This window comes from Micromys minutus (assembly GCF_963924665.1).
Source record: "Micromys minutus genome assembly, chromosome: 18".
In the NCBI taxonomy this organism is placed as follows: Eukaryota; Metazoa; Chordata; class Mammalia; order Rodentia; family Muridae; genus Micromys; species Micromys minutus.
The window spans coordinates 32,122,726-32,139,053 of record NC_137953.1 but is presented as its reverse complement, the minus strand read 5'-3'; the positions used below and the strand labels follow the sequence as shown (position 1 = coordinate 32,139,053).

General features: G+C 44.4%; 1 protein-coding gene across 1 annotated transcript; it reads left to right on the top strand.

The window, feature by feature from the left end:
* Window positions 1–1,540: 1,540 nt before the first annotated feature.
* LOC308432124 (diamine oxidase [copper-containing]) lies at window positions 1,541–5,089 on the top strand (the record flags this gene model as incomplete). Its single annotated transcript, XM_080931842.1, has 4 exons — window positions 1,541–3,110; window positions 3,891–4,176; window positions 4,460–4,592; window positions 4,823–5,089. 4 exons carry the CDS (start codon window positions 1,541–1,543, stop codon window positions 5,087–5,089), a joined length of 2,256 nt encoding a protein of 751 aa, XP_080787968.1.
* Window positions 5,090–16,328: the final 11,239 nt, after the last annotated feature.

The window sequence follows — 16,328 nt, the reverse complement described above, 5'->3', positions numbered from 1 at the left end:
TTTCAGGAAATCAGAGCTCATAACAATGAGAGAAGCCAACATGTGTGGTTTTGGGAACTTTGCACATAACAGGGCCTGACAGCTTCACCTTTGGATACAAGGGAGTTCAGAGAGATGGACACTTAAGACTCCTAGAATCCCAGAGACCCTGCCATGCATGCATACACAATATTTTCCTGGTGACTTGGGGACAAGGTTAGGGGGTAAAATGCTGACTATGTCCTCACCACAGAGGAAAGAGAAACTGCTTATTTCTGACTTGCTGCCTGGGATGACCTGACTAGGGAGTTCCTATAGCCTTTAATAGTCAAGGAGCCACTACGCACATACTACAATGAGGGGCCAGAGAAAGTGGGCAGGGTTGTGCCTGTACGCCTCACGTGGTCTGCAGTGTCTACCATTCCAATGTGCTGTGGTCCAGACTGCATCATCAAAGACTTAGTTTAGAGGAAAAGATTAGCTAATGCCCCAGATGTTCCTGGAAGGCCAGATTTGTTCCGGACTTTATACTTGATATATTATTTTCTTTTGGGGACAAGCTTAAAGTGGAGCATAATTCTGTTGTCACTTCCATTTCACAGTTGAGACCTAGGGGATTTCAATCTGGCCGAGATCATACTAGTTGTCCTTATGATGCCATTTACCAGGATTTGAACCCAAGACAAACCCAAGGGCCTACACTATGAACATCTACACTAAGTCTTAAATAGTGGCCCAGAAAGGGTCCTTTATTTTTGGGGAGAAAATTCAGATGATAGAACTTGCCCAGCAAGTACAGGAACATGAGTTTAATACCATAACCCACATGCAATTTCAGCAGTCCTAGCCCAAGCCTGTGATCACACTGCTGGGAAGGCAGAGACAGGAAAGCCTTGGAGCTGGCTAGGTGCCAAGCCTAGTGAAGTCAGTGATTTTCAGGTAAAGGTTAGAGAATTTGCCTTAAAAAAAGAAAAAAATGTCGGAATGAAGAGAAAAGATCAGGGATTTGACTTCCCCCATAAAATTGAATGAATACATGCCACATGCACTTACACACACACACACACACACACACACACACACACACACTTACACAGATGTGCAAACACACAAACATATACAAACAACTTCATAAGAAGTGTTTCTTTGGCAATGAGGCTAACCCTCTGTTGCACCACCATACAAGGCTTTGTAGCATTTAAGGTTCGGTTCTTAGGCTGCTGTGACTCATGTCCCAGGCTGAGGAAAATGTTCCTATTTTGAAATAAACTGCAAGAAAGGCCCAAACATAAAAATGTGTGTAGACACCAAAGTCCACGAGGGTATAAAAGATAAACAGAAAAAAAAAACGCAAGAAAGTGGATGCAGGACAGAGGACCAGACATTATTAGAAACTATGACTGAGGAGGACCCAGAATCCCATCTCTAACTTCTGCTTGAATTACAGGGGAAAGCTAGTGGAAGGAAGGTACTAGGGCAGAGGGACAAACTGTTGTGAAGTGCACAGAAACTTGAAGGTTTTACTCAAGTCCTCTCCAGTCCTCTGCTGGGCTCCTGAGCCATGAGGCTTGCACAGATGAGTCTGGCCTTCGGCTGGGCAGCTGTCATATTACTTCTGAGGACAGCAGACACAGCTGCTGCTGTGAGTACTACTTGTGAAAAATCGAGGGTGTTTGCAGACCTGAGCCCACAGGAGATAAAGGCTGTGCACAGATTCCTGATGAGCAGGAAAGAGCTGGGGCTACAGCCATCCAAGAAACTGACTTTGGCCAAGAACTCCGTGTTTCTCATTGAGATGCTACTGCCCAAGAAGAAGCATGTGCTGAAATTTCTGGATGAAGGAAGAAAAGTTCCTGTGAGGGAAGCCAGGGCCATAATCTTCTTCGGTGCACAGGACCACCCCAATGTCACGGAGTTTGCTGTGGGGCCCTTGCCACGGCCTTACTACCTACAAGCCCAACCCCCCAGGCCAGGACACCAAGTGTCCTGGTCATCAAGACCAATCACCACAGCAGAGTATGAGCTCCTCTACCATAAGCTCAAGAGAGAAACCATGCCTTTGCACCAGTTTTTCCTCGACACCACTGGCTTCTCATTCCAGGGCTGTGAGGACCGGTGCTTGACCTTTACTGATGTGGCTCCACGTGGTGTGGAGTCGGGTCAGCGTAGGAGCTGGGTTATCGTGCAGCGTTTTGTGGAAGGCTACTTTCTGCATCCTACAGGGCTGGAGATCCTAGTGGATCATGGCAGCACAGATGTCCAGGACTGGAGAGTGGAACAGCTCTGGTATAATGGACAATTCTACAATAGCCCAGAGGAACTGGCTCGGAAATACGCCGTTGGAGAAGTGGACACTGTGGTCCTCGAGGACCCACTGCCCGATGGCACAGAGAATCCTCCACTCTTCTCTTCCTACAAGCCCCGGGGGGGATTTCACACGCCAGGCACGGTTGCTGGACCCCACGTTGTCCAATCCAGTGGCCCCCGATATAAGCTAGATGGAAACAATGTGCTCTATGGAGGGTGGAGCTTCGCTTACCGGCTAAGATCCTCTTCCGGGCTGCAGATCTTTAATGTGCTCTTTGGAGGTGAGCGTGTCGCCTATGAGGTCAGTGTGCAGGAGGCCGTGGCCCTGTACGGAGGACACACACCTGCAGGCATGCAGACTAAGTACATTGATGTTGGCTGGGGCCTGGGCAGTGTCACTCACGAGTTGGCCCCTGGCATTGACTGTCCGGAGACTGCTACTTTTCTGGATGCCTTTCACTATTATGACACCGATGACCCTGTCCACTATCCCCGTGCTCTGTGTCTCTTTGAGATGCCCACAGGGGTGCCACTTAGGCGCCACTTTAACTCAAACTCTAATGGTGGCTTCAACTTCTATGCGGGATTGAAGGGTTATGTGCTCGTGCTACGGACGACATCAACAGTCTACAATTATGATTATATCTGGGATTTCATCTTCTACCCTAACGGTGTCATGGAGACCAAGATGCACGCCACTGGATATGTCCATGCAACGTTCTACACCCCTGAGGGACTGCGCCATGGCACTCGGCTACAAACCCACCTACTTGGCAACATCCACACCCACCTGGTGCACTACCGTGTAGATGTGGATGTGGCAGGTAGGATTTATTCCCAGACTCTCTCTCAGTCACTGCTTCTCACTGACAGACCCACTCACAGGGGATGGGCTGAGACCATCTGAGTCACATCAGTAGTATTCTTTCTGTCTGACACCTAGCAACATGTAGCAGCATGTGTCCCCAAGGTTACTCTTCTGTGGGGTGTGAGTCTCATAGCCTTGGGTTCAGTAAGTTGGTGTATGTGAAGTGAGGAAAGGGTAAGTGTCCAGACAGGTGAAATATGCTGAAAGCTAGTACTTGGATTGGAGCTCAGTACCTTCTGAGGTTGCTCAGTGACTTTCCTAGATTAATGATGTCAGCAGAGAATGACATCAGGGATGGGATACCTGGTGTCAGATTAGAGAGCAGAACAATGCCACCGAGATCAGGTAAATGGCTTCCTCCCATTGAGCCACACTTGACTTCAGACCCCTGGTATACTGATAATTCTTGGGGTGTGCAAATGAGGGATTGTACAAACTCTGCACCTGTGCCACAGGTTAGACCCCAGAAAATGTTACAGAGCACAGATCTCCAGAGATGTACAAGGTATTACGAGCATGTACCACAAGCTGACACTGACCTGAATACTGGCCTCTACCTGCCCTGGTTTCTTTTCCTTTGTGATGCTTTCACCTGGCTGTCCCATCACTGAGCCAGTGCCTGCTCTGAACCCTGCATCTTCTTTACTGCAGGGTATGGTCTAGGATAAACATCTTACAAACAGCAAGGTTCCTCTTCCCATAATTGAACCTCACTGTTTCCTCTTCTGCACCCCAGGCACCAAGAACAGCTTCAGTACCCTGAAGACTAAGTTGGAAAACATCACCAATCCCTGGAGCCCCAGTCATTCCCTGGTCCAGCCCATACTTGAACAGACCCAGTACTCCCAGGAGCAGCAGGCTGCATTCCGCTTTGGACAGGCTCTGCCCAAGTACCTGCTCTTTAGCAGCCCTCAAAAGAACCGCTGGGGTCACAATCGCAGCTACCGCCTGCAGATCCATTCTATGGCTGAGCAGGTGCTGCCACCAGGCTGGAAGGAGGAGCGAGCTGTCACTTGGGCCAGGTGAGGAGACCCTTGAAGGGCTTCCCTTCAGTGACTGTGTGTGCCTGTGTTTGCTTTGTTCCTCCAGTCTCTAAGCTTGTGTGTGCTTCTGGGTGTGTCCTCTTCTGCACTTGGGGAGGGAGGGGTGATGCCTTCAGTGCCCCAGCCCTTGAGTGCTGATTTGCATTCTTGACAACTGTCAGGAGACAATCATCTTCCCCATCTTTAGCCACAAGAGTGCTCTCTGGAAGGGGTCCAAAGGCAGCCCCAGTGCCCAGAGACACCTGACTTGTTTTGTGTGCAGGTATCCTTTGGCTGTGACAAAGTATAGGGAATCTGAGCACTACAGCAGCAGCCTCTACAACCAGAATGACCCCTGGGACCCCCCTGTGGTCTTTGAGGAGTTTCTTCGGAATAACGAGAACATTGAAGATGAGGTACTGATCATCCCATCCCCGCCCTTTTCACCTCATGCCCTGTGGTCTTAGAATTAGGTTTATTTCTAGTGTGTGTTATGTTCAGGGTCATGATAGATCTGCCTTTGTCTCCAATGGCACTGAGAGCTCTCAGGAAGTTAATAGACACATCTTTAAATCATGTCAACGTGCCCTTCAATGTCTGGAACACAGCACTGCCCTGCCCAATAAAATCTTTCTCTTATCCACAGGATTTGGTGGCCTGGGTGACAGTGGGCTTCCTGCACATCCCTCACTCAGAGGATGTTCCCAACACAGCCACCCCTGGAAACTCTGTGGGCTTCCTTATCCGTCCCTTCAACTTCTTCCCAGAGGACCCATCCCTGGCATCTCGAGACACTGTGATAGTATGGCCCCAGAACAATGGCCTCAACTATGTCCAGCGCTGGATCCCTGAGGACAAGACCTGCTTGGTCCCTCCTCCTTTCAGCTACAATGGGACCTACAAGCCTGTGTGATTACCTGACTCCCACCTCTGCCTAATTGTACAGCACCTCACAAAGACAAAACAAGTAAAAAAACAAACAAACAAATCTTCTATTTCTATCCTGTATTTTGCCTTTTAGCAGCGGGAGATTGCTGGTTTTATTCCTGTTCCCTTACCATACCATCCAAAGATTCCCAGAACCAATGTAAATGAAGGATCACAGAATTCTCTTTTGGTGGGTTGAGGGACAGTGGTTTTTTAAACATTTGAGGCTTTTGTCTTCCTATCAGGAGACTTTAGGGTAATTGTCTCACCTAAATGAAGGGCAGAAGTAAGAAAACTGTCATATAAAAAATGTAATAAAATGATACCTTTGCTTTTTTGACATTGAAGTGTCTAGGTTTTACCCTATGTTCTTCTTCAATACACACACACACACACACACACACACACACACACACACACACACACACACACAAATGCATATACTGATTAAATTGTTGCCATTCTATCTATAAAAAACCTAGGGATATCCAATGTCAGTGGGATAATAAAACAGATTACATCCTTCTTTTGTTCTGAAGGATAAACTGCTGTTATTGGTTTATAAGAGTATTTTGATGGAGTTCAAAAGATAACAGGGTCACAAACACTCAAGGGCAAGCAGCTCCAATAAACAATGGCTTTCCCTGCTATGTGAGGGAGTGTGTGTGTGTGTGTGTGTGTGTATGTGTGTGTTTGTGTGTTTGTGTGTGTGTGTGTGAATAGAATTCACCACATGAATGGACTATGTAGTGAATTCTGACGGATCATAGGGAAATTTGTGAAAGTTCAGGGAATACAGGCTGCTCTCTATGCCTTTGGCTAAATTGTGCTATGAATCTAAATTGTTCTAAAAACAAAACTCTGAGGCTCTACCAACATTACACCTAGGAGCATTGGGGAGCTTATGGTTGCAAGGGGAAGGAACAGTCATACTCATTGAAGGTGTAAACACTGGTAAGTTCCACTTTTTCAAATAAATAACCCCAAACCCATGCTCAGGAAACAACCCAAGAAATCCCAGTGGACTACAAAAAGAATAGTGAATGAATGAATGAACTTATGAACATGAGAGGATTTGTTATGAAGGAGTTTGGAATGAGAGTAAGAGGATAATTAGGAAGTTATTACCAACGTGTTATCTATAAATAAAACTGTGGGAAAATTTTTACTTGTTTTTTTTATATGAGTATACTGTAGCTGTCTTCAGACACACCAGAAGAGGGTGTCAGATCCTATTACAGATGATTGTGAGAAACCATGTGATTGGCAGAAACTGAACTCAAGACTTCTGGAAAAGCAGTTAGTTCCCTTAACTGCTAAACCACAAATTCAGCCCTTTGTAAAACATTTAATGTTTTATGAGTATTATATTTACATCATTTCCACAAATCCCTCTCCCCTTTCCCTCTCCAACCCTTGCTCCCAATTCCATTACCTCCTTCAAATATTATTGTCACAAAGGCACACTGTATTAGTCAGGGTTTCTACTCCTGCATAACCATTATGACCAACAGCAAGTTGAGGAAAAAAGGTTTTATTCAGCTTAAACTTCCATATCAATGTTTATCACCAAAGGAAGCCAGGACTGGACCTCAAAAAGGTGAGGAAGCAGAAACTGATGCAGAGGCCATGGAGGGATTTTACTTACTGGCTTGCTTCCCCTGGCTTGCTCAAATTGATTTCTTATAGAACCCAGCACACAATGGGCTGGGTCCCTTGATCACTGGTTGAGAAAATACCTTTCTGGATGATCAAGGAGGCATTTTCTCAACTGAGGCTACTTTCTCTGTGATAACTCTAGCTTGTGTCAAGTTGACACCAAACTAGCCAGTTCCTGAACATGTGCCCAGGCAGACAAACACACCTGCTAAGCCAATTTTGTGTTGTTTATATGTATGTATATTTAGGGTTGAACATTTGGGATTGAATAATCTGTCAGAGAGATATTTTTTCTCTAAAGAAAACTGACTCTGCCTCTCTTGGCAGCCACTAGTTCCCTGTGATGCTGCATTGACTGATAGGGTCTTATCATTATCCTTGGTCACTTTCAGGTGCCACTGGGCTTGTCCTCATGCAGGTCTTATTGTTGAGATGTCAAGGGTCAGTTTCCCTTTGCTGTATAGAGACTGTTTCACAGCAACTGTTGCCCGTCCTCCGACTCCCCTGGCCATCACCCCTGGCCTCTGTGGTTTTCCCTGTGTTAGGTGTAGTCTGCACTGTTGAAGGATCATCTGCAGTCAAGAAGGTAGAGTCAATTCTCTGAACTACAGTTGTAGATCTCTGAGACGCTCCCCGTTTGTTTCAAAATGGAGCTTACCTAGTGAGGGCTGAGAGCCACTCTTCCATGTAGATAGGGGGATAAACAATGTTTTCAGCCTGTGGCTAGTGGCCCTCAGAAAACTTATCTTTCCAGTCAGATTAGGAACACAGAATCTCCTCAGCAGCAAAATCACAGCTTTGAAGCAGCAACAAAAGGAAATGTATTGTTTGGGGTTCCTGAGACCATTGGAAATATGTGTTTTCTGATGACTGCAACCCACTGTTGAAAACTGCTGGTTTAGACGTCAATTATAGTTCATATATGTTAAGAAAAGTGGAGACACATATTCTCCTATAGGGTCTGTGACCTCTCCAGGCAGAGTAGTGTTAGGTTTACCCTACCAGGTGTGAATTACCTCCTATAGAGTGGGCATACTGCCTGACTAGACAGGTGCTGACCACCACCAAGGTAAGTGTCATTTGCTACTATCACAGCTTTGGGAATGCCATGCCATGGCTGTCACTGTTGTGGTTCACAGGCTTCTCAGTTGGGAGGACTGTTCATGACTTTTCTCCTCGGCAGCTTGCGTAGGACCTTCCAATACTATGAAAGCTGGACTGAGAGATGAGTCTTTCAAGCCAGTTGTAGCTCAATTCCTCCAAGTCCTGTGTCCAAAGTGGGTGGTGTCTTCAACAATTCCTTTTAGTTGTGGAACGCAACAAAAACAATGGCAACAGCTGATATTGATTTAATAAACTCTTGGATTTTAATTCTCAAAAACTGAAATGAAGATTTTCCATGCCTGGCAGTGACAATTTTTGTTAAATAGGAATCTATGGATCTTATGACAAACATTATCACTCTGTTTGGCATAACTTCATTTAATGTGTGTGTGTGTGTTTATTTTAAGCTTTATTATTTTAAAATGTTGTGAATAAAATCACACACCAAAGTTAGCCAGACAAAAGAACATACAATTCAGTTAGCTTCCATACCATTACAGTAGCCATTCAGAACACAAGTTGCGGAGTGTTACAATAGATATTTTACTTGTACTATCAAACACATTTTATGAACTTATCCACTATCAAAAAACAAAAGGAGCTAGGACTAAAAAAGCAATCAGCTTTGCATCATCTTTCATTACTTAGTTTATCACCTATATCAAGTGTTTTTTTGTTCTGTTTTGTATGCTATACTGAATTCATCTGTATATTTTTCTATCTACATACTGCCTACCTACCTACCTACCTATCTATCTATCCAACCAACCCTCCAGCCATCCATCCATCCATTCATCAATCCACCTACCTACCTACCTACCTTACTTGCCAACCGACCTATCTATGTATGGAAACTACAGTAAGACAGTTTAATACTATCTAACATTCAGAAGCATAATGCTTGTAGTTTCTCCCCTAGGTCCCATGACCTGCCATATCATAGACACATGGCCCTGATAATGGTGTCCAACATGAATTCCATCTGCAGGATCGGTCCTGAATCCAATCAGAAGGGATTGGTTCCTCCCATGTTATTTGCCAGTCCTGAAAGTGGGCTAACTGTGCTGTAGTTTGTTTGCCCTTTCTAATCCATTGCAAACCATTTTTAGATGAAATTCACCCAAGTCCAGTGCCCTCTGCTGGTTGAGGACAGGCAGCCACACAGACCCCCGAGCCTTTCTATACTGCTATATATATGAGCAGGGGGATAAAAGAGAATTTTCTACAGGCTCCTCCACAGGGATTGCAATCTGGAGAATCCGGGGCAGTTCATCACTTATCACAGCAAAGTCTTCTCAGAATCATTCTACCTGTTCAAGTCCAAATGAGTAAGTAAGCCAGACCTCTGTAGTTCATCCTGCCTACAGGACTGAGGGATGCAGCTAGAGACCCAGAGGGAACTTGAGTGGAATTTCATAGTCAGATAGAGCCCTCTTGTATCAGAGTCAGGCACAAGGTAGCCCCATGAGAGAATACCCATGGAAAAGGCTTCTACTAATTAGGCTATGGAGAAACTAGGGCCTGTGATAGAGATCTCCCCAGCATCTGGACAAGCACTGAGACTTCTTATGGAATCTGCATGGACCAGACACTCTCAGGCATCCCTACATCCAAATACAAGGGTGGACAGAAAGTCTGCCCCCATTGCAAGCAAACCTGCCCTGCACATATTACTGGTGGCTTGGGAATAGGTTTAGGCTGTAAAAATCATTGGCCATGTCTTCCCCAAAGCTAAAAGGAAGAAAGCATCTTCCTAACTCAATACCTGGAATGACCTAACACCTACCGTTTTCGTAGTCAAAAGACCCAGACTTGCTCACCCAACTGGGAAGCCGTTGAGAAGTGATCAGGGCAGCATTTTCCCATGTTTGCTTCAAAACTTAACTAAGTCCAAGCAGTTTGCAGCAGTCAGGGCCTCTGATGGACTAGTATCTAGGTTGCATCTACAACATCCACTTTAAAAATATAAGCCCGGGGGCTGGAGAGATGACTCAGCGGTTAAGACACTCTTAAGAGCTCTTCCAGAGGTCCTGAGTTCAATTCCCAGCAACCACATGGTGGCTCACAACCATCTCTAATGAGATCTGATGCCCTCTTCTGGTGTGTTTGAAGACAGTTACAATGTACTCATATACATTAAATAAATAAATAAATCTTTAAAAATATGTGGAACGCTTTAAAAATATAGATATAAACCCAACATTAATTGTGTTACCTGAAAGCTGACATTGTCTCATATGCTATACATGTATTGTGATGTCTTGAACCTCCACAGATTTCAGGCTGTGCATCCTGCTGCTTTTATTCCATCTCACAGCTACTACAATGGAGCCTTAGATAATTTAAGCATGTCCATGACAGCTTGTCCTTTATTATGTGATTTCTCCGGACTTCACCCTAAGCAGCTTGACCCAGAACAAGGATATTTACACTAACTTTCAAAAACCATTCCCCAAATGGTACGTTGTTATACTAAACGTAGTTTTCCTGTCATTATAGCTTCTGCCACTCCAGGACATAAACACTTTGATTCCTTAGCACCAAGCCTTGGGTTGCTTTGACTCATCCATTTGCATAATGAATCTTCTGCAAATAATACACCAAAAAAATGGGAAATACTGTGAGTTTATCTGTGTAAGACATATCATAAGATATTGTAGATGAGAAGAAAATAGATATACACACAGATAATGACCTGAGCAACATTAGAGGTGAATGGAAACCCAGAGATTGCACCTTTGGCTTAGAGAAGGAAGCTCACCTCCAAGGTAAGAGATGAAAAATAGCTGCTCTAAGGGTTGTTTGGAACAGAAATTGCCTAAGTTCTCTCTACTTCTCTGCTGCAATACAAAGCAATGGGGTTGGCACAAAGGAGCCTGGGACTGGTCTTGGCAACTGCCATCTTGTTGATGCAGACAGCAATGGCAGACCATGATGACAATGTCAAGGTATTTCCATCCATGAGTGTTCACAAGCTGGGGTCAGCACACACCTTTCTGATGACACCCAAGTAACTGGACATCAAAATTGGCCAAGAGCTTAGTGTTTCTCATTGTAGTGTTTCTGCCCAAGAAGTAGAGGGTCCTGGATTTTATGCATCTCCTTTGTACAGAATACACTCTTCAGCTCATAAGTTTGCCAACATTGTTATTTCAAAATGAACATATTGAAGAAAATGTACTGAAGCCATCTGTCCTACCTACTGCTGGCCTTAGTTCTACCTGGAAGCTGGAGTGTTGCTTGGTGTATAATGAGGGCTGGAGTTCATGCTATGGCACAGCCATATCCACTAGATATGATGAGAGTCCTGAAGCCAGCACAGCTTCTTGACACAGTTTGAGCAAAGCTGGGCAGATTGCTCCAAGCACTGTCCTTCTATCTTTCACTTTGCATTCTGGCAGACTTTCTGTAGTATGGTTCATTTTATTTCTTTTCCTGAGAAAAATTATGTCAGAGTCTTTTTAAGGAAAATCCTAAAATTAACTCTTTCTGACCCCTATTTGGCATTATTTCTTATGCCCTGGAGATAATTAAGCACAGAAGAATACATAGTTAGATGAGGCCATCACTCCAGGAAGCCTGGGGCATCTGCCCCTGATTAAACTCAAACAGCATAATTGGTGCAGGGTAAACAGGAACAACTGACTGTCCTCACTGGCCAGGAGAATAGGTTAGAGAATCAAGGTCTCTTTTTATTATAGGTTTAGAACATTCTCTAAATATAGTTTGAAGATAGGGCATCATACAGGGTACTGAATAAAACTCACTGACTAAGATATGTTGAATAAAATAGATTTTTCTACTTCATGGCATAGATGATGAAAATATTGCAAAAGAAGGTAGGCATTAGTATTTACTATTCATAAAATACTGCTTCAGATATATTGTTTGTCTGATTTCAAATAGTAAACACTACCAGCATAAAAGCAGGCTGTCATATAATAAATGTGGTTGCCTTGAAGAAGACATTCTTTGTTTTTTTTTAAATTGGAGTTACGGGGATAATATTAACAAGAACAACAATAAGAGCAAGAACAATAAAAATCTATTCTGTTTGTATTTTCTAATTGTGGCTGAACTAGTAACCCTGGAGATCTAATGAAAAGTCTATCATGCACTTGTACCACTAGGATAACCATTATTCTGTCTTTATTCTGTGAAACCTGAATAAATAAAGAAGTGCCTGGCTTCTAGTTAGTCAGAGCCACAAATAGGGTCTGACTGTTAACAAGTCAGAGCCACAGAAGTATCCTAAATGTTAGCAAGTTAGCTAAGAGATTCCCATGACCATGGGGCTTGGCTCCCTACTACCCTTCCCTGACTCTTTATCTCTTTATTCACTGTGAGGAAGCATCCTATGCAAGCTGGTGAAGGCCCCCTGGATGAGCCAAAGCTATAATAGATTTACCCACATCTTTAAAACATTACTGAGGAACTGTCTGGAATATTGGAGGCACGTCTATAAATACCCAAGGCCAGAGTTCTCAGATGACTGATTCTCAGCACCCTCCTGCCCACTGAAGCCTGCATTTCTTTCTAAGAATTCAATGGCTTCCTACACATCCCTGACTTTAAGGATGGCCCAAGCATATTTTCAACTAGAACTCCCTGGGCTTCTTACTCCAGCCATTCAAGTCTTTCTGAGAGAGACCCTTGATGACTTCTAGAGACTTGATGTTGTAGCAGCAGGCAAAATTCACAACCATGTCCAGTGCTGGTTCGCTGTGGACAAGACCTGCATGATGCCACCTCATTTCAGCGACAATTTTACTTACAACCCTATATGACTGACTCAGCAATAGCTTCTGGGGGACAGCATGAGAGCCCCACAGAGACAGACCCACACATTAGCTCCCAATAATTTACAAAGCTTCTTAGAGCTGAGGGAGACAGTGATACATTCTCAGTTGGGCAGCAAAGAGCTTCTTTCCTGTTCACTAGTTTACTCTCCAAAGCACTCTGCATCTAGGACAAAAGAAGTTCATGAGATGCTGGATTTGCACATCTGACATTTTTGACTCACTCTCAATTGAATTGTCCCATGACAGTAATAGGTATACACAAGAAACAGCTAAGGGGAATGGCCAATGAAATTTCCAACATGCTCTTTCTTTGGACACTGCTCTAGAATCTATGATTTACTCTCCGAATCTCTTTATAATAATGGTTCTCAAACTTTATTGAATCACTTCCTTATGTTGTGGTAACCCCCAACCAGAAATTAATTTTTATTGATACTTCTTAACTGGGATTTTTGCTACTATTATAAATCATAATGTATTTTTGGAAATTGAGGTTTATCAAATGGGTAGCAATCCACAGGATACAAATTGCTACTTCATAACATGTGTGTAAGTGTAAACTGACTCATTGCAATATGGTTATAACAACAGAAGCCTGCACACAACAAACTTTCTTTCTGTGGGGAAGAACAGTTCAACAACGTAGGGAACAACTGTACTGTGGTACCTGTGATGGAGAAAGGGAAATAATCCTGGACAGCCTGGCTACAGGGAAAGCCCTCCAGAACCTACCAGTAACAAAGGAAAACCGCACAGAGTAACATACATAGGGTGCCAGCTTCTATGAAGTAACAGAAGACTCTTGAGATCTGTCTTTCTAGGAACTGGAGTTGGAAGACCAATGAGTGCCTCAAAGACACAGGAAAAACAAGATTTATATAAATTGCCTCCATTAGAAACACAGCTCTGAAGAGCTAGAGAACAGGTGTTGGGACAGGGGATTAGCAGTAATGCACTTGTATAAAAATCACAAGGTCCTTGAGTTCATATCCTCAGTATCTCTGTAAAGTTGAGCACAGTTGATTCTATATCCATGGTGCTGTTGGGGTGGTGAAGTAGGGGTAGGGTTGGCAGATCTCCTTGAGTTCCAGGTCAGTCTGGTCTGCATAGTGAACGTGAGACCAGCAAAATCTACAATGATATCCTGTCTTACCAAAGAAAAGAAGTGGGGAGGTGAGGATGGAAGGGGACAGACAGGGAGACAGAGTCAGGAAAAAAAGCTGCCCCTCAACTCAATCTAGTGGAGCCAATTCCTTAGTTAAGGTTCTTTCTTCCCAGGCATCTCTAGTGGGTATCAAGTTGACAAAAACTAACCAGCATACATGAGTTACCTCAAGTTTTTTTTTTGTGATATTTTTTGTCAATACACAGAACATTACAATCCCAGACATATTCTATACAGAGAGAAAGAAAGAGAAACAAAGAAATTCATGAAAGAGCTCTAGAACCCAGAAGTCACCGAAACTGTGTGGACATGGGTTAGAACAGAGGGAGAACTCTGGGCTGGGTGTGGAAATTTCTCCCCAAGGCTTGCTGAGAAGAGAAACAGAAAAGCAACCAGTCGGGTGACTCCACAAGAACACTTCAATACTGTGATTCCCAAACTGCAGAAAGCTGTCATCCAAGAAACCATGGGAAATTCTAGTGCCCAGACCACCAAGGAGCCAGAGCAAGAAAGACAGCCATGGCAGCCCAAGGGCTGCTAAGCTCAAGGGTTCACTAAAACCAACCCCACTCACTTTCCTATATGATGAAAAGAAAGTTGTAATTCTTAGATCAACAATGCACCTGAGCTCAGAGAAAAGGAAGTTAAAGACACTGGGCCAAGCTGGTGCTGTGAACATTGTTCTATACACGAATGTGCATGCTTCTAAGTGTGTGAATGTGATGCAGGGGAGAGGACATTTTTCACTCTGACTACTCTATATAGCTTAAGGACAGAAAGGTGCCTCTTTGGTGTGCTTCCATGACTGACTGTGGGCTGAAGTCTTAGGGTGCTTAGAGGTAAGTCTTGAGTTAGAGGAGAGATGCACCAGAGCAGAGCTCACAAAGTTCAGATCCAAAACCAAAGAGACTGACAGGGAAGGGCAAAACAAGGGGACAGGACATGGTGAGAGGGACAGGAGAAAGTTAAGCAGGCCAGGAAGTGGGAGTATCCAGAGCTGGTGACAGATGGCCATACTTTTCTGTCTAGGGTGACAAAGGGGGGTCCCTAAAGAGATAGATGGTAGGGAGTAGACATGCCTCATGCCTGCAGCATGACAAGAAGCTCTTACAGCTCTTCTATGTTACCTGCTGCCACAGTGTCCTCCTTGGCTCTCACATTATGTCAGAAGAGAGGGCTCTAAACTCTTCCACATTTCCCTCCTTCTGGGCAAAGCAAAACATTATTGGAGGAATTTGACTGAACAGTAGGGGGTCAGGAGGACAGAACCACCAGAAACATGTCCCACTGAGTAAAGAATTCCAGCCCTGCTTCTGGAAAGCCAGTTGACCTGCAGGGGGAGGGGAGGGAGAAGCAGGATGCAGTGGAGAGTTTGGGGACACTGAGAATACTCCCCTACACTGCTAAGGCCACTGTCTCTCATCACACCCTTCTATGATCCAATGACACCTGGCCAGAGTCAATCCTGGGCTACATTACATGCTCTGGGTGGTATGGTAAGGAGGTGGCCCTATGCCTTGGCACTTATGGCACACTGGACTGACTGGTTGGTGCTGATGGAGGGTGGATGACCTGGGAATAGAGAAAAGGGGTGAAACAGTTCTCTACTCCTGCTCATTTTTGCTATGAATCTAAAACTTCTATGAAAATTGAAGCTCATCTGTAGGCCTATTGTTCATAAATCACATAAAGACCTCTCTTCATTTAAAAAGGAGAAAAAAATACTCCAGAGTTCTCCTGGGGTTGGATCTCCTCACAGCAAACAAAGCCAGCTCATCACTTCAGACAAAGTCCTTCCACTCAGCCAAAGACTCAAACTATAAATCAAAACTCTGGACTCGCATCAGCTTGCTAGATACACAGTGGCCAGGGAGTAGGAATCCTCGATAGATGGAAACTTCTGGATAGAGAAATGCAGTTAGGAAGGAGCTTTCCATGGGGCGCCCAACAGCACTGGCTCCGGTTAGGATCTAGAGAAACCAAGGTTGGTTGCAATAACAGCAGCCAACACATGGGCAAGACCTGAGACTTCCCAAGATCTCTGCACACTTAGACTTGGCAGACACCACCATACCTAGATACAAGGCTGAATAGACTGTCAGTGACCAATACCTACAGGAGCACATACAGTGTGTTACTGGTTGCTTGGGAGACAAAACGAAGAGATGAAAACCCTGACTATTTCTTCTCTCAAAAGCTTAGGGAGAAACATTGACTATCTCACTGCCTGGCTTCAAAACCTAGACTCAGTCCTGCCAACATGTACGGCTCAGAACCTGCAGTGTGCTGGGGTCCACGCTGTGCTGTTTGGGTGTAATTAAAGAGAAGCCCAGCCAGTACTCCACACCTTCCTGCAAGGCTAGCACTGTCCAGTATGCTTTTCTTTACTGTTGTCTTGATTCTCTTGGGAACACTCAGGAGATCACAGTTCTGTTGGCATTTCTCTTTCACACTTGAGGCTGTGGAAACTTTGGGCAACATGGACTCAGTGATGC